At 31.0% G+C, this 27,990-nt stretch overlaps 1 protein-coding gene across 1 annotated transcript; it reads right to left on the bottom strand.

The window, feature by feature from the left end:
* Positions 1-15: 15 nt before the first annotated feature.
* LOC129227249 (selenoprotein S-like) lies at positions 16-27,618 on the bottom strand. The gene is made up of 6 exons (XM_054861765.1): positions 27,600-27,618; positions 26,462-26,529; positions 22,729-22,872; positions 16,251-16,357; positions 4,126-4,340; positions 16-925 (listed from the first exon to the last, which is right to left on the bottom strand). The coding sequence occupies exons 2-5, from the start codon at positions 26,523-26,525 to the stop codon at positions 4,158-4,160; spliced, it is 498 nt and encodes a 165-aa protein (XP_054717740.1). The 5' UTR covers positions 26,526-26,529; positions 27,600-27,618; the 3' UTR covers positions 16-925; positions 4,126-4,157.
* Positions 27,619-27,990: the final 372 nt, after the last annotated feature.

Below are 27,990 nucleotides of genomic sequence, written 5' to 3'. Positions count from 1 at the left end.
AATGATTCAGAAACTTACAGTAACATGTTTATTATAACACAATTGTACTAACTGTTAAAAACCGTTTATTGTGTGCATGCATATAAAAAAATAAATAGCAAGAAAATTTTTACAGTACAACAGAAGCTTACACCAATAAAAAATAATCTGTATGAGCCAATAACTTGCATTGTATAAATGATCCATTATTAACACTACATACATTAATGGCAACACAGACAAGTGGAGTAAATAATGAAGCAATTGTTAGTGAGCTTTATTAATTTTTTACTATAAATTAGAAATTTAAAGTGACGAAAACTGAAATAAACTCCAAAACTTGCGATACATTTGATCGGCTTATGTTTTGTTCCAATGAAATTACAGTTGTATGTTTACAAAGGAAATAAAATTCATACTTTGTACCTTTGATGTAAAATATAAGAGACAGAAAGGCTAGACATTTTTGTAATGTCTAGAACTCGCCGTCAAGCCAAGATAAATGCACACTATATTTTTCCAGTTTTTATCAAATACTCTTTCAATGTGAATTCATGTACATATAAGTACTTTCAAAGAAAAAATAACAATTTTATTACTTATGAAAAAATGCCCATACTTTCTATTTCATCCTGTAAATTCTTTTTTTTTCTTCTGAACTTTGCTGTCTTTTGTTGGTACTAATAGAACACAAGCAATTACAAGTTAGTCGGCATATGGTATATTTATACCGCAATTTGCATTTACACATATCACAGTTTGGTAACTTTAAGCCCCTGAATCATCAACTACATGTCGTGGTGCACACCATTTTGACAAGTAGTCTCATAATACATTTCTTCTCAAAAAATATAAATGGATTGAAATATTTAGAAGGAATGCTCCAGTGGCTCTAAGTTACTTTATAGTGCAGCAGTACCTCTTCAAAGATGTCCATCAGTTTTATCTGTAATTAAAATATTAGTATTAAAGTGAAAGAAGTCAATAAAATATTGCATTTTTGCTGGGTTTTGAGAATTCGCTAAACAGAGACCTTATTTCAAAAATTGTTAAAAATTCAGTTGTGCATTTTCTGAAAATTTATTTTCATAAAGGAAACAAACCAAAAATCAGGGAAAAGTTCATGCAATTCAGTAAGACTATTTTCAAAGCATGTCTTTTGTAACAATTTCAACCCCATAGTAAGATAAAAATATAAAGTATCTGCACACAAAACTCAAAACTGTTTCCAGGTTAAAAAAACAACACAGTGAATAGGCAAAAATTTATTAATATAATGCCTTTGCTTTCAATAATGTATCCATAAAAGCAAAAGGTGAAGTTTTTCATTGATCTGTCTACTTATTTTGAAGATGATGTTTAATATTGATATTAATTAACAATTATCAAGTGATGCACATATCTAGAAAATGTATCTGCACAGCAACAAATATATCCGTGCATGGCGTGTGCATCTATATTATCTGCCTATGTTCAACCCTTTCATCAAGTTTAAAGATTTTAATTGATCTGTTAGCAAATGGAATACCATGTGAAAACTTGGGATCATTTTTAAATCATAAACTAAGTGCTAAGAAGTAGAAACAGCTTGTTAAAAATAGCTAATGAAGTAATAATAATCTGTGGCCAGTAGAACTGGGGGCGATGCATCTTTTTAATTTTTATTTTATTTTTAAGCTTTACTTTAACTTGCTGGTTTAAATTTTACAAAATATATGCAAGATAATAAAAATGTTGCCAGGTAGTTACACGCAGATTCTAGCACCAGGAAGAAATTTAAAATGTCAAAAGATGCTCCTTCTTGCATTTAAAAAGGGGCTCCTTGTAACACCAAAATAAAATACCTGTTTGAAATTTAAACTAGGCGTTTTTCCCCCAGGAGTGGTTAAACAATAAACTTTGTTCATTAATACCAAGGGCACCCATATAGGGGGCAAGCGGGGGTTCAAGCTCCCCCTCCCTTTAGAAATGAGAACTTCCTTGCTTTTAGTGCTTTTTTCTTTGCAAAAATGTATAAAAATTTCTTCTCTAGCCATTAATGAATAAGTTATTAAAAATGTCAATTTTTAACATCTCTAATCTGAACTGAAATCGGTTTCTGAAGGGAAAATATTCTGCTAAACCATGGGAAATTTTTTTGAGCCCCCCCCTCCCCCTTCTTAAAATTTTGCATATGGGTGCCCTTGAAAAAGTTCGATTTTCCTGCATGTTTTGGGAGAAAAGAAAGTGTTTGCTTGTGATTACTTCTAACAATATTCATTTGAAAAGTTCTCTATGACTAAACCTCATGCCTTTGATGCTAAGCCAGATGGGCTTGCTACTAATTTAATATTGTGAAAAAATTAGAGATTAAAATGGCTATGATCGTGGACTGGCGTCTGTACATTGGTGCTTGAAGCGGTATGGATGCATTGGTTTAGAAGAATCATGTATACCCAATTATGATTTATGTTGTAATAGCAAAAGGAAAATTAAAAGTCTAAATAAGGAATATACAGTAGAATACCTTTATAACGCTGACCTGTATAACGCAATTCTCTATAAACCGCACAACTTTTCAGAAGTAAACAATAAGTTTTGAAATTTAAAAAATCCCTCTGTTTTGCCTTGCAAACATAAAAATTGTTAGGAAAATTAAATTTTGAATCGGTTTTTCATCTTTTCATCTTAATTCAAAGCTTTTAAATGAAAATTAGCATTCACAGTGATATGAAAACACTAGATGGTTCTTGAAAATGCAGCTGTTATGCAAACCACGAAGCTAGCAGAAGTGCAGGATATTTCACTTTCTTGTAATAAAGAAACATATTTATTTGTGAATGACTCATATAATTAGTGCTTTAACACTCACTACAGATAAAACTAATTCTTAAGTGCTAATATATAGATATATTTTGAATTATTAGTTTAAAAATTTTGGAAAAAAATAGAACTGACTTCAAAACTGCTCTAAAAAGGGAAAAATAATTTTATTCTTTAAACACCATCGATAATACTTTTAAACATAATTTTTGAAGTTGGCGCAAAAACAAAAAGTAAAATCCAGTGTAACCATGCTTCGTTCATATTTTTTTCAGAAAATCATCCAAAGTTAGAAACGAAACATTTATATCGTTACTCAAAGATGCTGTTATCAATGCATAATGTATGTGGTAGTAAAGGAACTAGGCCTGGTAAAATTTATAGTTGTAGTTGAATTATGGCGGTGAATGATCTGTTCTATCGTTTTTGCGCCAACTTCAAAAATTATGTTTAAAAGTATTATCGATGGTGTTTAAAGAATAAAATTATTTTTCCCTTTTTAGAGCAGTTTTGAAGTTGGTTCTATTTTTTTCCAAAAATTTTTTTTTCATCCTTTTTAGTGTAAATGTATATATTTCTGTAAAAGTAAGAAGTTACCAACATGAAACTTTACCCTTTTTTTTTCCTAAAAATGCTACATACTAAAAAAAAAAATAAGCACATCTTAAACTTTAAGCTATTGACACTAAAAATGTATCTTTACAACTTGAGAAAATGCCGGAATTTTCCAGAATCGGAAAGATACAGAAATCAATAGAACATTCGAGAAAATACGAGAAACAGTAGAAACCAAATCTTAGTAAAATTCACTTTGTCCTAGTCGGGAGTTGAACCCGGGTTGCTCGTGTAGAAGGCGAGAATTCTGCCACTGAGCCACCGTTATCCACGGAAGTTAGGCGCGAACTTTGTTACAATATTTAATCATTTAATAGGGAAATTGCATGAAATTTAAGGTTTTTTGCCCATAACTTTTTTTCTAAAGGACAAATATGGTCAAACAAAGTAATGGGACCTAAGTTGAGCCATCCCCTATCCATTAAAGAAAGAATCATCAAAATCGGTTCACTAGGTGAGACGCTGTGAGTGGACAAACAAAAAAAAAAAAAAAACATACATACGGTATGAACTGATAACCGCCTCCTTTTTAAAGTCGGTTAAAAATTTGTGAAATGACCTATATAATGCCAAAACCTGTATAATGCAAAAACTCAGGTTCCAAGGTGTGCGCTATAATGGTCTTCTACTGTATTCTTATCAATTGGGTTTCTACTTGTATTAATGTTCTTACTTGTAATATACTGAACCAACACTAGAACATGTACAATAAAGCTAGTTAGCACTTACTCTTTGAATTGGCAAGCTGCACATATTTAACCTCATCCTCCTCCAGAAGTTCCCCTTCTGGATGGTCGATAACTACACGTGGGGCCAGAACCCATCAGAGGAGCATAGTCATTCCGACGTAAGTTAAGAGACTTATCATTTCCTCCTGTTGTATTTTGCTTGCCCATGATTCTTTCAAAATTTGCTATTTTCTCTTGCCGTTTCATTTCTTCTTTCTGTGGGAAAGATTGTTCGATAGTTAAAAAGTTCATATTTTGAAGCTATTGTCTTAAATTGAAGACTGCCTCAAGACTATTGGTGTCTATTTTCAATTAAGTACTCTGAAACACTGATCATCAATAAAATTTTTGAGATATAACTTCCAATATCTATTTTTCTTCCGTGTTAATATAAACACTCACAAATTGTACAAACTATAGTGATAAAATATAGCTGGGAACAGCACCTTCAAACAGGGGCAAATACAGACTAACATTATGTATTATGGGAGGGGTCAAGCTGAAAAATATGGAGTTTTGGGTACAAAACATTTCTGAGATTTGGGTGTTGATAAAAAGTACTAAATCAATGAAGAATAAAGCGCCTAGTACGGCCAAAATGTTTTTAATTGTTATCAAAAGCAATGAAAGGAAGCATTACCTCAAATATTTACTTAAACAGGTAATTAATAAATCAAAAAGATTATGGAAAACACACTTTATTCATAAAGCATTTAAACACGATGCATAATAATATTAATGCATGATATTCTACACATCCATCTATCTTGTACACAATTACAGTACAACTTCCATTTAACGATTTCCTCAATTTAATTATACATTTCACTGGTACGGATTTAATTGCACTAAATGTATATGCTCGATTTAATGATATCCTTGATTCAACGATAAATTTTTCCAGTCCCTTAACAGTTGTTAAATCAGGGTTTTACTGTATTAAATTGTGATCATATACAATGATAATGGATGGATAACATCGTAGACGGTTTGGGAAAGGAACTCATTGACCCCCTATCTGCTTTCAATAAAGTTGTAAAATTTGGCACTTGTTAATAAAAATTAAAGGAGGAGATAATAAATATAATGTATCAAGATGAAATTTCCAAGTACGCCAAGTTTTGTCTTATTAGCCAAGATATTTTCCTCTGTATACAAGTTAAGTTAAAATGCTAGCAATATTCATGACTCATTATTTTGTAATAAAAACGTTTATTTACATATGTACACGTATATAGTATTTAACATCTTTATAGAGGTAATTCAGTCACGTTAAGGGTGACTGCCATCAAGATACAGCATCGATTGATTCAAGAGTCAAGAAAAAAACTAAACCGGCATTTAGCCTATTTAAAGGACGCATACCACGTCATTAGATCACGTGATGAATTAACATTAAAATACTTCAACTTCAAGTTTAACTGAAACGAGAAAAAATACATGCAAATTATAAATGCAAATAAAATATTTAACAACTCCCCCCAGATGAACAGTTGTTCATCAAAAAATATATTTAACAAAATCAAGTAGAACATTAAATTAAATTTCTTGTAATATCTTCAACAAGATAATTTAAATCAAGACTTCCAAATTGTCGTAAGTAAACAGGAACTTCCTCTGAAAAATAGAAAAATATAACATATTAGTCATGTATAATTTAAAAAAAAAAACCCTCTTGGTTTAATGTTTAAGTCCACAAAAAGTTCACTAATTCTTCAAGTCTCTTATCTCAAGATTATAGAGAAGTTGAACAGGTCTTCTTAATGTGGCATTTCCAGTTTGTATTTTGCAGGATCGAATTTTCCCATCTCTTCCTGGAATTGTTTCAAGAATTTTTCCCATTTTCCAAAAACTTCTTGGCAGATGCTCATCATGAATTAGCACCACATCGTTTACCTTGATATCATGTCTTCTGATTTGGTTTGTGTGATGTGCCGACCTTAAATTCAGAAGGTATTCGTTTATCCAACGTTTCCAGAAGTGGTTCAATATTGTTTCGCGCAAGCGTAAACGTTTGAGTAAAATTTCCTTAGTTCCAGGCAAATTTAAATCATTAATTTTAATTACAGGTAAACACATGGCTCGTTTTCCAATCAAAAAGTGGGCAGGCGTAAGGGGCGATGGTTCTTCAAACTCTGAATAAACATAGGTTAAAGGTCGAGAATTGATCATGGCCTCAACTTCTACAAGAAGAGTTTCTAACTCACTCAGAGTTAAAGATGATCTTCCTATGCTTTTACGTAGGCTGGTTTTAACCGAGCGAACCATTCTTTCGTAAAACCCACCCCACCATGCTGCTCGTTCAGCGATATATTTCCAAGTAATTCCAAGAGTGGAGTAAAATTTTTTAACTTCTGGATGGTGGATTGCCTTCCACATTTCCTTCAACTCAATTTCAGCTCTTTTGAAACTTTTTGCATTATCGGAATATATTATAGCACACAAACCTCTTCGAGAAATAAACCTGCGAAAAGCCAATAAAAATTCAGCAGTTGTCATATCCTTGACAAGCTCCAAATGAATTGCTCTAGTAATTGAGCAGGTAAATAATAAAATATAATGCCTATTTTCACTGCCTTTAACGTAAAGGGGTCCAGCGAAATCAAGTCCTGTGACCGAAAAGGGAGGCGATTCGTTGATTCGGTCGCCGGGAAGAGGTGCAATTACTTGTTGCCCAGGACGAATATTAAATTTCTTGCAAATATAACAATTATTAAGAACCGATTTTACACATTGTCTTCCCCTTAGAATCCAAAACTTTTCCCGAGTTTGTACTAAAGTGTCGGCCACTCCTGCATGCAAAACACGTTCGTGAGAGTCTTTTATGACCAAGTTTGTGAATAAATGCTTATCAGGAATTATAATAGGATGTCTCACATGAAAAGTTAAATTAGATTTTTGCAATCTTCCCCGTACTAAAAGTACACCTTCTTCTGACAATACAGGATTTAGCTGAAAAATGTTCGATTCCTTGGGAATCTTTTTCGCTTTCAAGCACTTTATAACATCATGAAAACTTTCACTTTGAACTGTTTTCACCCAGAAAATTTCTGCGCGTTTTATTTCATCAGCTGAAAGTTCTTCGCGATTTCTTTTCTCAAATTTTACTCTACTGTTATAAATGAATCTGAAGATCCATGCAGTTACACGATAAAGTTTTGTTAAAGAACTGTATTTAGCTATGTTGATAATTGGAACATCATTTTCCTTTAGTACGCAAGACAAAATGTATGTTGATTTTCGAGAAAGTTCGTCAGAAACGTCAATTTGTTTTGCGCGTTTTTTAGCACTTTTCCACTGATCTTCAGGTAGGGATAAGAATTCAGGTCCGTTCCACCATAGTTCAGAACTTATTAAGGTTTTTGCTGAGCAACCTCTTGTAATTAGATCGGAGGGGTTAATTTTGGATTCGCAATGTCCCCATGAATTAGGATCTGATAGACCATGTATTTCCGCAATACGGTTAGATACAAATTGTTTCCATTTTTCTTTTGAACCCTTTATCCAATGAAGAACAATTTCTGAATCTGTCCAATAAAAAATATTCGACACTAATAAAAAATTCTTAATATAATTTGCAATTCTTGCACCAATGAGTGCCCCCATTAGTTCAAGTCGTGGTAGCGAAATTTTCTTTAGAGGTGCAACCCTCGATTTAGCCAGGACAAAATTGGTTTTGAAACTATCATGCGATGTTTGATACCGCAAATATGCTACTGCACCATACGCCTTTGGATTTGCATCACTAAACACATGCAATTGAATAACAGTTTCTCCCGTGATTACTAAAGAATTAAAGTAATGCCTCGAAATTGTCAATTGATTTAGGTCTTCAATTTCTGAAAGCCAAATTTTCCAGTTAGTTTGAAGCTCGCCAGAAAAGTTTTCATCCCAATCCAGTCCCGCTATCCATAATTGTTGCAAGAAACATTTTATACGAATGACAAAAGGTGCTATGAATCCAACTGGATCAAAAATCATAGCTACAATTCTAAGGACATTTCGTTTAGTACAGTTATCATTTATTTTTGATAACAAATTGCGAAAATCTAATCTAAAAGTGTCATTATCGCTATTCCAGATCAACCCTAGTACTTTCAGTGAAGTATTATCAGAATTAAAGTTATCAATACAGTCTTGCTCATTCCACTTAGCTCTAAGTTCTTCTGAATTTGTTTCAAATTTTCTTAAGTTCATTCCCCCTTTGTTCATGATTTCAACAGCTTCTACCGACAACTTAAAAGCTTCTTCAGTAGTATTTGCCCCAAAAAATAAATCATCTACAAATAGTGACGAGTTTAACATGTCAACTGTTTTCTCATGAGATATTTTGTATTTATTTATATGATATTTCACCGTACAAGAGAGAATAAAAGGACTGCAAGTTACGCCGAAAGGACATCTCGCCATATTGTAAGGAACTATATTTTCATGAATATCAAAATTATTATAGTATAGAAATCTTAAATAGTTGCGATCTTCTTCAGCGATAGAAATTTGAAGAAAAGCCTTTTCAATATCGGCAGAAAAGGCAATTTTATGCTCACGAAACTTTAAAATTATGTCTAATACATTTGGGTTTAAATTTGAACCGGGACTTAGACATTCATTTAGAGATAAATATCCAGCTTGTTTGGATGACGCATCAAAAACAATACGCGTTTTTGTAGTAGTTTTATCTTCACGAATTACAGGTCTATGCGGCATGTAATAACAGTCATTATTAACAAATTCCTCAGGACAAAGTTGTATTATACCTTGATCAAATTGATCCCGTAAAATAGAGTTATAATCCTCAAACAATGAATTGTTTTTCAAGAGTTTGTTTTCTAAATTAGAAAACCTTACTTTGGCTACTTCCAAATTATTTCCAAGTAACTCACGAGAATCCTTCCATAATAAACGTGCTTCATAACGACCGTTTACAAATTTCAAATTTGCTTGAAATTCTTTTACTGCATCAAGATTAGCAGTGTTACCTTCATTTTTTTCAATAATACCAAGAGATTCCAAATCCCAAAATGATTTTAGCTGGGTGTTTATATTTCCAACTGAAACCCTTAAACAATTCACGTCCCTCTTATTTGAATCAGCTCTTCCCTGCACTGTATGACCAAATATAGTTTCCACTACATACAATTCTTTTGTGAAATTTTCGACAATTCCCTTTTGAATTTTCCATAAGATCTCAGAGCCTAATAATACGTTTATTTCAGATTCAAGACCTACATCTGATGGCGTATATCCGCTTTTTCTCATGGTTTCTATAATTTCAAATGCTACAGGTTTTACTTTTGCCCCGGTAATTTCAGGTACTACAAGAGCTTCTATTTTAATAGAATTGCGTGGTTGTACAATACTATTAAGTTCAAGAACAACCACATCATAACAAGATTCATAAGGTTGTCTTTGCCCAAAAGGGTAAATCAACAAGTTTTCTTTCCTAATAGATTTCAATTTAAGTTCTTTCACTAAGGAACTTTTCACGAAACACCTTTCAGATCCGCTATCGCAAAGAACCCTTGCTAGAATGCATCTATTTCCAGTAGAGACAGAAACACAAAGAGTTTGTAAAAGCGTAGATTTATTCTGTTTAACTCTTTGCTCCGACATCATAGACACAATTGCACCAATTTTATCTTTCTCAAGATTTTGTTCTTTAATTTCTTTAAAGCAAAATAAATAATTATGATCACGACTTTCACATTTTGAACAAGGAATAAGCTTTGATTTGCAATTTGATGACAAATGAGATTTTAAAAAACACTTATAGCAACGTCCTTCTTTTTTTAATTTATATCTTTTTTGTTCATCAGAGAATTTTGTGCAATTTATTCCTGTGTGTTCGGAAGCTTTGCAAAATATGCAGAATTGCTTTACCGTTGTATTTAATGCAGCAGCCGAAGGCATACGCTTACTGTGAGAGAAATTAGTATGCTTGTTTTGAGAATTTTCGTTTGACGAGTTGTTTATCATACTAGTAGCTTCGCGACATCGTAGTTCATCTTTAATAAACGTGATTAACTCTGTAACTTCTGTATCTTTATCTGGGTCCCGTTTTCTATGAAAATCTAGAATTAAATTTTCCGGCAACAGTTTTAGCAAAATAGGCAATAGCAAATGTCCGTATGAGCCCGACGTAACACCCATTGCTTCAAGATTTCTGACACTCACTTCTACACTATCATAAAGTTTTCTTAAACCTTTAACATTATTAGCAGATTTCACCCCTTCAAGATTAAGAATTTTGTTCATATGGCAACTGATAATGTTTTCGCGTCTTCCGTACCGTTCTTGAAGCAATTTTAAACATGCTTTATAATTTTTATCATTTAGTTGAAATCCCGCAACAACATTATATGCAGGTCCTGATAGCAATGATTTTAAATACTGAAACTTCTCGATTTCAGTTAAAGATTCGTTTGAATCAATGGCATTGGAAAATGTATTAAAAAACTCAAGAAATTGGCTCGAATCTCCACTAAATTTTTCTATTTGTAACTTAGGCAGTTTTACTGCTGAAAATCTTTTATTTTCTAACACTGATTCATTAATGACATTTTCTACTTTAAGGTCTTCATTTACGTTACGTTTTCTCCGTGTATTCTTAAGCTTAAATTTTAGACTTAAGATTTTGTCAGAATATTCTTCAACATTGGTTATTTCTTTTTCATACTCTGCTTTATCAGTAATTAGAGCATCTATTGCGGAATCTAATTCTTTTAATAGCTTTTCTTTTTCAATTAAGATATCCAGTGATTCGCTTATCGAATCAAAATCCGCAACTTCAGCGATATCTTTTAGTAACTTCTCAGATTTTGTAATTAATTTAGTTACTGCAGTTCGCACAGTTGCTCTTTTATTTTTTAGTTTTTCTATAGCATCCATATTTAACTTTTCTTTAACACTCATATTTATAGCCAAAGTTGCTTCAAAACTTAATTCTTAATTTTGCATAGTTCAAGAGTTAGCAATAAAGAAAAAGGTACAGCTTACCTTTATTTCAAGTCCAAACCGGGTTTCGGCACCAACATAATAAATATAATGTATCAAGATGAAATTTCCAAGTATGCCAAGTTTTGTCTTATTAGCCAAGATATTTTCCTCTGTATACAAGTTAAGTTAAAATGCTAGCAATATTCATGACTCATTATTTTGTAATAAAAACGTTTATTTACATATGTACACGTATATAGTATTTAACATCTTTATAGAGGTAATTCAGTCACGTTAAGGGTGACTGCCATCAAGATACAGCATCGATTGATTCAAGAGTCAAGAAAAAAACTAAACCGGCATTTAGCCTATTTAAAGGACGCATACCACGTCATTAGATCACGTGATGAATTTACATTAAAATACTTCAACTTCAAGTTTAACTGAAACGAGAAAAAATACATGCAAATTATAAATGCAAATAAAATATTTAACAGGAGAAGACATTCCAAAACCCATGACAGCACTGCTTTTAGGTGGCAAGTTATGTTACTTATTTTCTTTTCCTCCCTTTCTCATCTTTGAGGGGGTATTAGGTTTCTGAAGTTGGAAATTCTATAAAACTATTTAGACACCTAACAATGATAAAAAAGTTTCCCTTAAAAACATTTCTGAAAATCTTTTAAAATGTCCTTTTAGGCCATTTGAGAAATGCTTTACTTTGCATTTTAAAGCAGTGGAGACTCGAGAGAAACAAAGTACAGAAAACCTTCTCTAGTCATCCAGACCCACAAATTCAAAATTTTGGATAATCCGATTATGTTATTATTATTTTTTTCGAATTATAAAAAATTTACAGTTGCAAAAAAAAAAAAAAAAAGCCAATGGTTATACAAACTCAAAATAAATTTAATTTTAAAATGAATACAGTGGTGGACAAAATTATAGACTCAATTTTTTTTTATTTTGTTTCAATAACAACATGACTCAGTTTAAATTATTTTCATTGAAGTAAAGATGAATAGTAGAAGAAATAGTTCTAAAATCAGTACATCTTATCAATTAAATTAAAAAATTCATAACATTAGAAAATTTGCAAATTTAATATTTTATCATTACGTGAAACCTGGACAAAAGTATAAACTCAAAGGTAAAAAATCCAGGATTACGAGAAAGTTTTGTTCGAAAATGTTAATTTAACGCCATAGAATGAATAAATGCTGCCATCAGTGATTGCGAAAAGTTTTGTTTTTGGAAATTTATGAGAAACAAATAAATGCACGGCTGGACAAAATTATAAACCCATTTTTTTTTCATTTCTTCAATCATAATTTAACTCAGTTAAAAAAAATTTGTTCCAGTAAAGATAAATAACTCTCTCAGCATGATAAAGCAGGATTGACATTTCTAAATGGAAGATAGAACGCTGAAGATTACCAATTAATACTGGAAGATCATCTCTTACCTTTTGATTCCTGGAGGTAACTGGTTATTTCAGCAAGATAACGCGAGTGTACACACAGCGAAAAATACAAAAGAATGGTTCAAGCGCTGGGGTATCAAAGTTATCAAATGGCCGGCTCGTAGTCCGGATCTTAATCCGATTGAAAATCTTTGGGGGACCACGGTTCGCAAAGTTTATCATGATCGGCACCAGTACCAAACCACAGAGGAATTAAAAACGGCAATACTTTCAGCATGGAACCATATGCCACTGCAGCTGTTGGAAACTCTTGTGAAATCTACATGCCCAGCTGCATATTCGAGGTAATTCAGAAAGGGGGGGGGGGGGGCAACTCGTTTTTAAAAGTTTGTAGTTTACACTTATGGCTAGATTTAATTTAGTGTTAATTTTAAAACATTTCAAATATGGATTTTTTTTTTCACTTTACTCATGTTAATAGCAAAATTACATTTTCCTAAATCTATGCTTTTGTTTTACTGAAGTAATTGCAAATGTAGCTTAATTAAACTCAAAAATAAATAAATAAATAAATTTTGTCAGATTATAATTGCGTTTATGCAGTATTGTAAGTTTGTAATTTTGTAATTCAGCATTGGTTCATTTTTGGATATTAAATGATTACGTATTTGAATGAAAATCTACCTAACTTTAGAGTTTCTTACTTTTGAGTTGGTACTTTTGTCCAGGTTTCATGTATTATGAAGATATTAAAGTTGAGATTGTTTTAATTAAATTATTTATTTTATAAAGTTTATGAGTTATACTGAATTTAGGACTATTTAGTCAGTTATTTATCTTTACTGGAACAAAAAGTTTTTTAACTGAGTTAAATTATGATTGAAAAAAAAGAAAAAAAAAATGAGTTTATAATTTTGTCCAGCGGTGCATTTATATGTTTCTCATTAATTTCCAAAAACAACACTTTTAGCAATCACTGATGGCAACATTTATTCATTCTATGGCGTTAAATTAACATTTTGGAACGAAACTTTCTCGTAATCCTGGATTTTTTACCTCTGAGTTTATACTTTTGTTAAGGTTTCACGTAATAATAAAATATTAAATTTGCCAATTTTCTAATTTTTTGAATTTTTAAATTTAATTGATAAGATGTACTAATTTTAGAACTATTTCTTCAACTATTCATCTTTACTTCAATGAAAATAATTTAAACTGAATCATGTTGTAATTGAAACAAAAGAAAAAAAATAAGTCTATAATTTTGTCCACCACTGTATAACACATTAACAGCAAAACCAAAATCTCTCTTTTGAAATCTCCACTGAACCGTGAGAAATGTAAATAACTCTTTCCATATTATTTACAGTAAATACCTTTCTCTATTTTATATTTTGAGTATTTCATCAAACATCTCAAACAATGCAAATTGCACAAACATGAAAAGAGCTTCGCTCAAATAACAACAGATTTACAAGGTTTCACCGTACTGCAAAAATGAAAGCACAAGCAATTAGTTAGAAATTAAGAAGAAAAGAGAAAAAAAATTAAAATTTAAAACAGTAAAACAATATTAAAAGTAATATCTTACTAGGCCTATTGAGGCATTTATTCTCAAGTAATATGCAATGCAATAAAATATAAAAAAATTACAAGAAAACTTAAAAGACTCTTAGCAATGATAATTGGTGTGTGGGTAGGAAAATTTCAAAATAAAATATGATATTCAAAGAATAATTTGAAAAGTGATGGCAAAAAAAGGTCACATTACGGACTCCACATAAATGTCTAAATTAAAGTGAAATGACCCTACTAAAAAAGTACCATAAATTTAATAAATAGCCTTGGCATAAATGAATAACCAAAGAAATAATTTACTGTGAGAGTCAAGACATAATTATAAATAACGAAGAATAAAATCTTGTAAATCCATTTCCTCATAGTTATAGCTTTCTACAATAAATATATAAATAAAAGTGAAGTTAAAATCAAATATTCAAAGCATAGAAAATATTTTGTAGTATCTACAAATGAATCACAAATCTTATGTACATCATACAATTTTAAAAATCAAAAGGACAACACACATTTTGTTTAAATATGTTACAGATACAGATCATGCAATAATTTATATAATGAATCATTAAGAAGACATCCCAATAGGGCAAATAAGGCTCTAAGAAAATACTTAAGTTTTTATTGTAGACATTATTTCTCCTGGTTTAATGTAATGCATTTAGAAAAACAATTTCTTTTTAAAAAAACTCATTTTAATAAAAAGTCTCAAAAAAAAAAAAAAAAAAAAAAAAAGACAAGGTCTGGAGTTTTTTCCAATCCTAACTTATTCCTTATTTTTTAGAAATCCAAATAATGAAACTGTTCTTTTAACACATCTCAATAATAAAGACATTGTACTATTAAAAATTAATGTTTATTTATTCTTCTATTATTCATAGATCATTCTTTTATTACATTAGGATTTAAAAAGTTCTTTAAAAGGTGTAAAACTGGCATTGAATTTTGTTGTAAGAGAACAGAGTTACACGGATATTTTCTTTCTTTTTTTTTTTCTTCAAAATTTGATACAACTTTCTTTTTCGGCTCTGACTGCATCGTAGATCGCGGATGCCAAAAAGTGTGCAGTTTTTTTTCTCTTGTCATTTAAATATTCTAAAGAGTTTAGATTCATATACATTACAGATTACTTAAATGATTTACTTCTAGAAATCTTAAGTAATTATGCAAATTAGGTGGGATAATGAAGTTTTGGCTGAAACATGCTTTTTGCGCTATTTTGAAATAAAGAGAAATGAAAGAAAAATTAATGAATAAACTAAGGCAACAAACTACTTGGATTTTTCCTCTACCTAATTTTAGAAAAACATAGTTGGTTCGCCTTATATTTATGTACCTAATATGAAAAATTGCATTTATTTAAGGAAAAAAAACCCTTTAGCAAATTCGAGTTACATTTTAAAAAAAAAAAAAAACAAGTTTGCAAATTTATTAGTCTGTAATTTCTCTCTAAAGCATTGCATTTATTGGATTTTACATTTTTGAATTTTATGTAAAATTAATGAAACATTTGGGGGGAAACTATGCAATTTTTCAAAAAAAATCCCCACTTGTTTTAACCAAACAACCCTGCATTAATCACCAACATTCCAAGCCACATCTGCTTTAATTTTTTTCACATAACTCGTGAAAGAATGATATGCCTGAAACCTTCATGTCAGTGTCAATCACTATTCAACCCGGTGGAACTGGCACACTGTACCTGTATGACCCCATCCATTACTTTTTGCGTAATGCAGCTTAAACATGTAAATTTTAACATAAATGCACTGCCACTTAGTAAACTAGATACTTTTTGGGCTCATATCCGCCAAATTGCACACTTGAAAATAAATGGTTTTAGGGGACTGAGAAAACTCAGGACCCCTATGCCAGTTCTCCCAGTATGATCATTTGAACTTCTTTTTCTCCTCTTTTTATATAAACGAAGATAAATTTAATTTACTTTTCAAAGTGCATCCCTTATTTAATCTGACATATTAAAAAGTAGTTTAAAAAAGGGTAGAGGAATTGAACTCAGACTAATTTTGGGGTAAAAGTGTTGGAGTCTGAAGTTGAAGGTTTAAAACTCCAAGAGTCGATGTCGCTCATTTTCCCTCAAATTCTGCAACTCTGCCAGTGATTTTGCTTCCAACTCTGCAGCAATGGTTAAATGAATAAATGAAAAAATTGAAAAATCCCTAAAAAATTACCTGGCGTATTTTCTCCTCATATTCTTTGTTCAACCTGTCATGTTCTTCCTGAAGCTTTTGTCTTGCACGGGCAAGTGCCTCTTGTCTTTCCAGTATCAATTCAGGATCTAAATTACAAGAAAATTTAACAAACAGAAATAACAGAATTTTTTAAAAAATACTAAGCACTTTTCATAATGCACTCAAAAGGACAAAATAACTTTCCTGGGTCAGAAAGGACACTTTAAGAATTCCTGTAGTTTTCAAAAATTCTAAGAAATTGACACCACAAACGAAGAAAAGTGCGGATCAAGTCATGAGGAGAATTTCTTATCATTACCTATGCATATTTATCTTATTGGGAAAGTTTGGTTTGAAATGACTAAAACCGCACTTTTCTTCATTTGTGGTGTCGTTTTCTTGGAATTTTCGAAAATGACAGGAATTCTTAAATTGTCCTTTCTGACTCCGAAAAGTTATTTTGTCATTTTGAGTGCATTATGAAAAGTGCTTAGTATTTTTTAAAAAAAATCTGTTATTTTATTTATTTTCTTTTTAGAATAAATGTATATCAGAAATAGAATCATTTTACTATCACGAAACTTCACCTTATTTTTTCATATTAATGCTCAGTACTAATAAGAAAAACCTATATGTGCCAACTTGAAGCAGTTGAAACTAAAAATTAATCCTTGTTTCTCTCTAGGATTTATTTGTTTGCTAATTTAATTAAAACCATTCAAATATTAAAGGTTTCCCAAACCAATTTATGTTTCAAAACCTACAAGTTACTTATGATAAAGATCGTAAAATGTCTATTTACTTAGCCCAGTTAACGACTATTGGCATTGATGAGAGTAATGATTGTGGATAAATTTCATGCTTGCTTCAGAGAAGCCTTGATTCAAATTTTTTATCATGATTACTATTAACATAACTGTTGCAAAACAACAAAATTTGTAACAATGGGTTTTATATTTAAACATTCAATGGGAAAGTTACATGAAAATTGCTGTTTTCCAATCTAACAAAAATACTAATTTTACTTTAGAGTTTTGATTTTTCAGCGTTAAGTTGTACCTTAAGATTAAGCAAATCATTTAGTAAAATCCCGAAGTCACAATTCAAAATCAAATGTTACATTGTTTGGACCCTGCAGTTGCCTCTAAGAAAAGGTGGCTTCAAAAATCTAAATAGTTTCTCAATTTAATATGCACAAACGAGAAGCTTTAGACTATTTTTGCAACAGAAGAGCTAGCAGGCAATGCATCAAGGAACAAGCAATATTTGCGAAACTTTCATCTATTGTATGTTTTTTAAAACTGGTCCACTATGTAGTAACTGGAGTAGTGGTAAAAATTTGACTGGGAAAAATAAGTCTTGAGAAATGGGGCCAATTTGTTTTGCAAAGCTGTGACATTAGGTACAAAATCTACGTTAACATTGGCTAGTAAAGTTCTGGCACTTTCTTCTGGAAGCACATGATAATTTCAATCACAAGCAATAGAGATGAAGCATATAAGGAAGCAAATTACAATCAGTGATTCCCGTTTTAATTCTGTATGTCACTCCTCTTTCCTAAGCATCCATGTGATTTTTGTCCTTTGTTAGATTAATCCAAATATTACAAGCATCTGCAATTGAAAAGTTCCCTTTTTGGACTAAATCAAGGGCACTAGCATAGTTTTTTACTTTCTAAAATGATGAAATGAAGTTAATTTTTTTAGTTTACTTAAACGAATATCATTCAGTAATTGCTTGAGTTATTAAAGACACTTTTTAGTTTTTGCCAGTTTCTGCCGGTTTTTACCGGTTATAACCAGTTTTTTCCACTGGCATGGCAAAAACGAGTTTCTGCCGGCAGAAAGCCAACCCTGTATAGAAAAGGATGAAATTGAACTGTTCTGGAGGAACAATAAATACGAGCAGTGTGGAACAATAAATATTACAGTGTGTGAGAGTATGATAACGGACATTTTTCTTAATGTCTTCTGATAAGCTAATTTATCAATCTTTTTTGTTCAATTCTCTTACGGTGTGTGTGTGTATCAGGATCCCCCCCCCCCCCAAAAATCGAAAGTTGATTTTTCAAATCTTACACTCTCTTATATTTTATTCTTTTACATCCAAAAAAAAAAAAAAAAAATCATATAATTTGAACAACGGCAGCAAGTGCCAATTATGTCTGAAAGTGTGAATCAGCACTTTTGTAATGCTAGGCCAAATTGAAATAAAATGTTTTTTTTAGAAACTCAAAATTTCTGTTGATAAAATGTTGCTCCTCTACCCACATATGCACCACAAAAACATTTATTCAAATTAAAAACCATTTAGATATCCCACACGTGCCTAACATTTATAATTTTCTTCAAAAAAATTAAGTTTTTGATACATATTTTCAGAAATGTAAGATTTACGAAACTATCGAGCTGAAAAATATAAACAGTAAAGTAGAAAAATAGGTAATTAGCGTTAAATAGAAATGTTTGTTTTCCTGCAATTTTTAAGTCACATAGTACTCAAAAATCTTTTTTTTCCAGGTTGAGTTGAATTTTTCATTTATATTTTTTTATTATTCGTTTGTAACTCTTGATCTGTAAATGTGTTTGTTATTAATTTTTGAACTTGATATTCTATTTAAATTTATATGTAATTTTTTAAGATAACTGGAAAAAAAAAAACAATTTTTTAAATAAAATTATAAATTTCAGGTCAAGTGTGGCATATTTAAATGTTTTTTAATTTGAATAAATGTTCTTGTGGTACATGTGGGGTGTTGGGTACAGGGGCAACGTTTCCCAACAGAAAGTTCGAGTTTCTAAAAAAAGTTTTTTTTTTTTTTTTTTCGATTTGGCCTAGCATACAAGTACTGTTTTACACTTTCAGGTGCAAGTCGGCACGGGTTGCCCTTGTGCAAATTATATGAAACTTTTTTTCACGATTGTTTTGACATAAGAGGAAAAATAAAAGAGTGTATGCGACTTGAAAAATTGACTTTCATTTTTTGAGGGACAACCTATTGTCTATGCTTTTTATTTGCTTATTTTTTGGGAAGTAGCAAAGCAGCGATTACATTTCAAAAGTAGTTTGTAGTTACTACATTTTGAAAAAAGTAGTTGTAGCTGTAGTTAACTACATTTGTAACAAAGTAGTTGTAGTTCGCTACAAAAAAAATGTAGTTTTTCCAACCACTGGTTGGATTGAATGACAATCAATGTGTTCAAGCTTATAGGGAAGGCAGAAAACTGAAGATGTGAATATCAGTTCCCTCATGATAATGATAACCTCTACATATTGGATCACTACTGATATTCACCATAGGAAGGTAAAGTATGTGCCTTAGAAGCAATACTGCATAAATGGAAAAACAGTTTATATATATATATATATATATATATATATATATATATATATATATATATATATATTGTTTTGATACTTTCCTATACCAAAAAGTATGGTAAATATCCCTAAGCTTAAACTGCCGTAGGGTAAAGGGTAGTACCAGCAATTTTTTTTTTTGCAATTTTTCATCTACTGTATTTTAGCTTTATTGTATAAGCTTGCTTATCTGGAAATAAAACACAAAAAAAAAAAAAAAAAAAATCAAATTCCAACTTTTCCCCTATCATTAGTACTGAATACAAAACCTGTTTCTTAAAATATCTCAGAAACACATTTCGGCAGACACTTCGCTTTGCCTTCCCATGGTAGAATAATAGCTAGATGATTTGAGGTACAGTGATCAGGGCGAAGTTAATACTATTTCTACTGAGATTGAAGGCTTCTTTTCTCTAATACTACGGTAACCCTGATTCAGCTCTTTAGCCTAATGCTACTTACAACAGTTACTCAGATTTTCGTGTAATACTCTATTGCCATTTGAGATTATTTCTAACAAAACTTGGAGCATTCACATTAGAATTAAAGTAATTCTACAATATTTTAATTCATCTTTATAATTTTGGGATAAAAAAGATAAAATTTGGAACACAGTCTTGTTGTTTTTGCAGGGTGGTGATAGTGGACTCAAGTAAACTTTTCTGAAGACAGTGTAAAATTTTTGGATGTTTGCCCCCCCCCCCTTTTCCCACCCACAAAAACTCTTCAAATATGCATACAATAAACATTGAAAAACAAAAAAAACATTTGTAAGTTTTTTTTTAATTAATATTTTTTTAATCTTAGAATGTATTTTCAGCCCAAAGTTTTCGGAATTTTCAGAAATTTCGGATCACAAGTAGTGATGCAACGAATATTCGCCCATCTGCCAAATATTTGGCTTTGACTGAATGCTTAGTTTAATATTAGGCCTTGGCCAAATACTATGCAAAAAGCATATTTTATTTCCACGCATTGAAAGTTTTATAAAAGCCTACTAATGCTTATCAGGCTTAATGGGTATTTTGATTAAAATCCTGTTACACTATAGTGCATAACCGTTTTTAAGGGTATTCATGAATGAATGGCAATTAAAAATGTCTGTACTACAAATCTTGACCATCTATTAACGCATAAAATATACCTATACAAAATTTTCAGATAAAGCAAGCCAAAAAAAAAAAACAAGATACTTTTTCTGGCATAGTAGGAAGATTGATACTTTTAATGAATCTAATTCTAATACATGAAGAATCTAAATAGATAAAATAGAAACATAAATCATACATGAAGCTAAGGTTAGTTTTCTTACTCAGAATAAAATACATAAAAATTGAATAGTATGATATAAATGAGTGTGTTTTCTTAATCTTTTTTTTTCTTATTAAATATGACAATTGAAAATGCAGAAATAGTCTTTAATGTTATGATTTTCTAGATAACATAAAAGAAATTTTTTTTTTGTAATATTACATGCAATATCTGGACAGCTTGGTTTATTCCATCCAGAAACTATTTTCATTCTTATTATGGATTTACTGCAGTTTCATTCTTATTATGGACTTACTGCAATTTCATCTTTATTACGGCTTTATCAGTCTGGAATAGACGTGCATTATATCTAGTGTGCATGTCTATTCCAGACTGCATCTAGCATTTCATCCTAGCAAGAGGTTTTTTACATTAGCCCTGGCTTAAGCGTGATAACTTGTTTACAGTTATGAAGGTCAAAGAGCAAAGATTTTTTCTCTACTAAAACAGATTACGATACAGACATGAAAAAAAATGTTCAGCATTTAGCTAGGTCTCTTTTTGTGTGTGTGTTTTAATAAAAAGTTACCATTTTTCAAATAAGTGTTCAATGCATTTGGTACAAGTAGTGAATCCCTGGTTCTGAAAGGTTCCTCTGTTCAACTGGGCTAGGTTAGAATTCAGTTCCCACACTTTAAAAAACACTTTTTTCTTTCAAATAATGGTTCTGTCAAAGATACCAGTCAATTTCTCTTAAGTTATTGGAGCTGAGGTTTTAGCCAAGACTTCACTTTGTCACTGACCAGCAATTTGGTTAATACTCTTAAAAATAATTTTGTGTTTGAAAGAGTGGAACAATTATGCTAGGAATATTTTCTGACTCTTCTGTTAGATTCGTGCTAATATTTTCCAATGATTTATTAATTTTTATTTTATTTCTGTGTCACTTGAATTCAGTTGAAAAAGAACATAGTGAATCTGGTATCAAAAACAGTTGCAGTGTTTATTGTTCATGGTCTTAACTTGATAAAAATGGAATTTTCAAATTTCGTTCAAGAGGGCCTTTCATGGTACCTGCACCAGTCAAGTCTCTATTTATCTAAATAAAATTATATTTTTTCTATTGGAATAACTTCAGAAATTAAATTTTCTCATAGAGAAATTTGGTTTGTTGCTGCTAATTTTGATAAATGTCTATGCAATAGAAAATTCCATGGTGCAACTCTGTGGTGAATCATTTCGGTTATTTAAATTATTTTTCTTAATTTATTTGGAAAACTTTATGAATTTATGAATGCAATAGAAAAAATGTTTTTTACAGCTTAAATATAGGACTCTCATTTTTACAAACTTGTTCAGACTTCATTTTAGTAATTTTCGGCCCGAATATGGCCGAATAGTTTTAAAGTTTAAACTAATGTTATAATTTTAAAAAAAATACTCCAAATCATTTTAAAAATCATTATTAATGTATATTGAATAGTTACCTACACAAAATTATGCTTTGAATGTGACCTGCGCTTGTTTTTAGACAAAAACAAGTTAACTATTCGGCAGCAGAATAGCTGAATATTTGGCCTCTATTTATTGTGGCTGAATATTTGGTATTCAGCCAAATCACTATTCAATGCATCACTAACCACAAGCGTCCCTGGTCTTTTGTTACAATTGTGTCTTGGAAGTTACTAAGCTCAATTTTCAATATGTAACATTCTACAATAAATAGCTTTAGGTGTTATTTTAGCTGCTTGTGGAATAAGTTGGAACAAAACAATATTCCAACTGGAGTATTTCTCATTACTTAGGATTTCAAACCCTCTCTAGTGTGCAACAATTCGAAGCAAAGAATTTTGAAAAGTTTGCATACTTTGTTGAAGAACTTGTTCTTTTTCTCTGTCTTCTTTCTGATCTCTCCACTTTTTATATTTAGGATGAAAGTGGCTCCAAAGCAAGTTCAAAACGACAATTACAAATAATATCGTCCATCCATATGCTGATAGCAAACTTAAAACTAAAAAATAAATATGTAATGGTAAGTAATTTTAAAAATCAAATTAACACAAAAATTGTAAATGTAATAAATATATAAATATACAAATTAACACAAAAATTGATTATAGATTAAAAATTGGCAATTCCACAAGTTACCTTAGCAATAGCACTAATGTTATAAAATACACATTACAAAAAATTTTACTCTTTTTCAGTGCTAACATTTTAATAAGAAATGAACCTTTTAAGAGCCATTAATAATGAACAGGACTATACTGCCATGCTAAGTGCAAAAGTTGTAACTGCACTTTTTATCAAAATTGAGTAACAATCACCAGCTGGTTCTTTGTCTCATATTTCACCTAAATACAATGCTTTATGGTCATTTGTGAATGGGAAACATATAATTTTTTTTAATCTGAAAAAGTTGCATCTGAACCAAATACAAGGGGGAGCAAAACTTCCAATGGCAATTTCTCATTTTGAACTCTGCTGCAGAAATAACTTTTTTTTTTTTGCTTAGCATGGCAGTGATGTTCCCATCAATTTTTCTGAGGGTATACTTCCTGTAATCCATTATGCACAATATGTGTATGCTATCATATACATAATATGTCTAAAAAATGAATGAGAGTATATGGCATATATGGAGTATTCAGGGGTCTGTCCAAGATTTCTCACAGGGTCCGTTTTTTGTGAAAAATCAAATAATTTTGTGAAAAATGAATTAATTTTGTGAAAAATCAAAAAATTTCGCCAAAAAAAAAATTGTCAAAACAAAATTTTAGAATTTAGAGATGGCACAAACGGCATCAATTAAATTTAAAGTTGAGTGTTTTCCTCTTCTACGTCGAGAAAATCATTCTGGATTTTTTTTTTCTGATATTTGGCGGGGGGGGGGGGGGGGGGGGCATCGCTGTTTTAAGTATCAATATTTATCTACCATTCTACATTATGTTAAATTATACTAGATATATTTCTGTACAGTACTTAAAATAATTGTAACAAAAACATGAATAAATAAAGTAAAATTCAGAATAGGGTTCAGCATTCAACTTTTTGACCCAAGACACTCTTTAAAAGCACAGAATTTCGTTTAAAACTTATAAATTCCGTGATTTTAACAAAAATTAAAAGATATTTCAATTGTTTACAAAGCGTAATAATCATCAACATTTCGTAAAATCGGATTCCCATAGCGGATGCAAAGAGATTGCAATTCTCAAAGTGAAGGCATCAAAAGTATAAAAACGGCTTGTAAAAGAAATGTTTTTGATAAAATTATTTTAAAATTGCATTTTAGAGTCCTATGATAAACATATCATTAATATCTGTGAACACAGTTGACCCAAAAAATAAAATAAAATAAACCATCTATTCAGCATTTTAATTTTTGACTCATAACAGAAAATGGAATTTTGCTTTAAAAAACTTGAAATGAGAGTTCTAACAGAAATAAAGAGACTTTTCATTTATTTGAATCCTAATAAAGCGAAGTTAGCTTGAAAAAAGAACAAAATATGATTCTCATATCGGATGTTAAAAGATTGCATTTTTCAAAATGTAGACATCTAAAGAAAAAAAAAAACGGTAATTAAAAGAGTTTATTTAAAGTTAATCATCCTTGTTAGCATCGAAAAATCAAAACCCATATAATTTTCACCCAAAATAACAATTAAACATCGCACCACACCGTAAAAACGCAAATATTTACAAGCTGGCAAAATGAGAATATTTTCTAATCAAGTCATTATAAAGGTTCAACGCCAGACGCTAAGTGGTGATAATTTTGAAGTTGGTAACACTATCTGAAGCGATCATATTTTTTCCTCATCCTTACTATTACTTTGCAGTTCTAAGTTCATTTCGCAGATATATATTATTATTGTTTAGTAAATCATGAGCGGAGAAAAGTGCTTACCAATGCCTTTTCAGAAAAGTTTACAACACCGCCGATAATTAGCTGTGATAAAACAAACAACCATTATATTTATTTGGCAGTAGCAATTATTTATCGCTTGCAGAAGCATGGCAAGAGTGCCGTTGTTTTTTTTTTTTTTTCAAAATTAGCCGATTTTGTATAAGCTGATTCCTCTAATTTGACTTAAAAAAAGGTTCCAAAAATTATTGGTTTATACACAGAAATATGCGTTATTTTGCTTTCAGATTTGCTCTTTCAATTAACAATTTGTGACAGATCCGATCTTGTTTATCAGAATTTTGTGAAGGGTCCGTTTTGTTTGATCGGGATTTTGTGAAAGGTCCGTTTTGTTTGATCGGGATTTTGTGAAAGGTTCGTTTTGGTTGATCGGATTTTTGTGAAGGGTCCGTTAACGGACCCAAATATCCTCTGGCCAGACCCCTGGTATTATACCCTAAGGGAACTCCTGCATGGCAGTATAAATGTTGGTTTACAAATGTAGCTTTTTGTTCATAAGAATCTATTAAATTACTAGGAACACTGTCAAAAGAAATTACAAAATAGAAAAATTGTATGCAGTTCTCATCAGCACAAAAAACAGTGACATTATTTATCACAAAATGAGGTTGCAGAGCTGTTGTTAGACAAAAATGACTAGTCAAAGAAAAAGGTTGTTTGAGACCAATTTATACTATTTTTAACATAAAAAATCAAATCTTTTGGAAGAAGTTATTTAAAGTAGCTTTGATTAAGATTTACTTCCATTTTTCTAAATAATTGAAAAATTTACAGGATGCAAAAGAAGTTTCTTTCAAAAAAAAGGAGGTGGAAATTCCAAATTAATAAAATAAGCATGTAGTAATGATAACATCAGTTCTTGGTGGTAATTTTCTATAATTTTCCAAGTTACCTACAAAAAAAAAAGTTAATATATTTCTGGCACGGGAGATTCATTTTAGTATGAGGTGTGGCCCATGGGAAAAACAGGTCTATGGTATTTGTGGGAGACTACAATTTTTCTTCGGGGGGCTGGCACCAAGCAAATATGGATGGCACCATATGCAAAGTTTTAAGGGGACGGCTCAGATATTTTCCCCATGGTTTAGTAGGATATTTTCCCCATAGAAACCGATTTCAGTACAGATTAGAGCTATTAAAATTTAACATTTTTACTAACTTATTCATTAATTTCTGGAGATGAAATGTTTTTACATTTTTGCAAAGAAAAAAGTACCAAAAGCAAGGAAGTTCTATTTCCAAAGGGGGAGCTCGAGCCCCCTCCCTATAGGCGCCCTTGGCTGGCACACCTAGTAATCTACTAATAACTTCGAATAAAACAAGTTATATGATATGCATACTTAAAAAAGAAAGCCCACTTTGCAATGTGCAATGGTTACCATTCTACAGATTCAGCAAAAAAAAAAAAAAAATCTTTGCAAAACATATATTTCAATAGTTTCTCCCCCCCCCCCCTTCAAAATAAAAGAAAGATTTATTTTTTAAGTGAAAAGTATTTCCTCCCAAATTTAAATCTCATTTTATCAAAAGAAAAACTACCATATGTCTCAAAATGAAGTTAATTAAGAATGCAAAAAAGATAAACTTTTTTTACTATTGAGAGCAAATAAAACCAGCAACTATTTCCATTGAGCTAAATCAGAAAATAAATATTAAAGTAAAAAATTACTTGTTGTAAATAAGTTCTCCACTGGTTCTGGTGTCGCATTTGGAGGCACTTCCATATTAACCATTTTGCTATACAGAAAAAATAAATTATTAAATAAAATTACAACTTTAAAACATTATGTTTTGAGGGTTCACTCAATAAAAAAAAATTAACATCTTATTATCAAGTTTTTTTTTTTTTTTTACTTTGGTTATAATTAAAAAAAAAAAAAAAGAAAAAAAAAAAAAGTTAACTGTACACTATATTTTAATTTTATTAGGTACATAATCAGATCAGGGTGGTCATTTAGAGCAAACAGCAGAGAGCAATTGCCCTACCACCCTGGTTTTGAGAAAATATATTTACATTCGCGAAATCTTTTCATGTCTTCAGTCCAATATGCAGATTATTGACACAGGCGGCGGCGGCGGCGGCTGGTGCATGAAAAGAGTGGGTTGGAGGGCAAAAGAAATGTAATGGCTGGCCCCTGAGGCTGTTTTTTCTTTTTGTAAAATTGGGCTACATTACTTACTATCGTTACTAATTTAATAATTTCTAAAAATGTGGTATAAGGCATCAGAAATCGGGACGGATGGCCACTGTAGACTATCTTCTTCCATTTTAAAGTCCTATTCTTATAAAATAAGATGAGAAAAGTTCATTTGTTTAGAATTTACTTTCGTGAAAAATATCAATCCACCCTATAAAAAATCATTTTCCAATCGATCATTAAGTTTTTAACTCTTAAAAGTGAGGAGGCAAGGCCCCTTTGAAAGTGAGGGGGCAGTTGCCCCTCACTTCTATCCTATATCATTCATATAAAATGATTTCATTTTATGCTTAAAATAGAAATAATGGACTACTTTCCACTGCTTCAAATAGAAAAAATAAATTCCTAACAAAACACAGACATTTCATAAGTTGAAACAAAACTTACTTATTTCTGAAGCTAGTAGGAAAACAAATTATGTCACTTGTCTGTGAAGTGAAAGTGCTGTCATCGTCATCATACTTTCGATTTCAGTTAAAGTTAACTTGAAAGAAAGTGTTCAAAGTAAAAAGAAGTTTTTTGAGTTCCGGACCCTCAATTCTCACTTATTTCGGAAGGATAGGAAGGCTCATAATTTCTAAAAGGGAGAAGAAATAAATATATGCTTACCTTTTCCCTTCAACTAATATTTAACTAGAGCAACACTTGCCAGAGGGGCAATTATGGAATCATGAAAAAACTGGAGTAAGTCACGCGTTAAACAGAGTCGGCAATCCGGATGGATGATGACGTCATTTGTTAGTTCATGCTATCTGGCGAGAGAATTTAAATAGGATAAAGTGGCACTCTCGCGGTACACGGCGTATTAAGTTTTAATTTTTTTGTATTTTAACGTATTGAACGAAAATTAAAAGCTCTCAAGCTGTTATATTTGCAGAAACTTTGTTTCATCAGTTAATCTTCCTGATAAATCAGAAAAAGGCATTGTAAGAAAACTTGTCATGCCACTCATCCAGTGTGAGAATGAAAAACACGAGAATATGTTGTAACTTATAACCTC

The sequence above is a fragment of the Uloborus diversus genome, chromosome 8 (genome assembly GCF_026930045.1).
Source record: "Uloborus diversus isolate 005 chromosome 8, Udiv.v.3.1, whole genome shotgun sequence".
NCBI classification, from domain to species: Eukaryota; Metazoa; Arthropoda; class Arachnida; order Araneae; family Uloboridae; genus Uloborus; species Uloborus diversus.
Note: the sequence above shows the minus strand (reverse complement) of the source record. Positions and strands in the feature narration are given on the sequence as shown.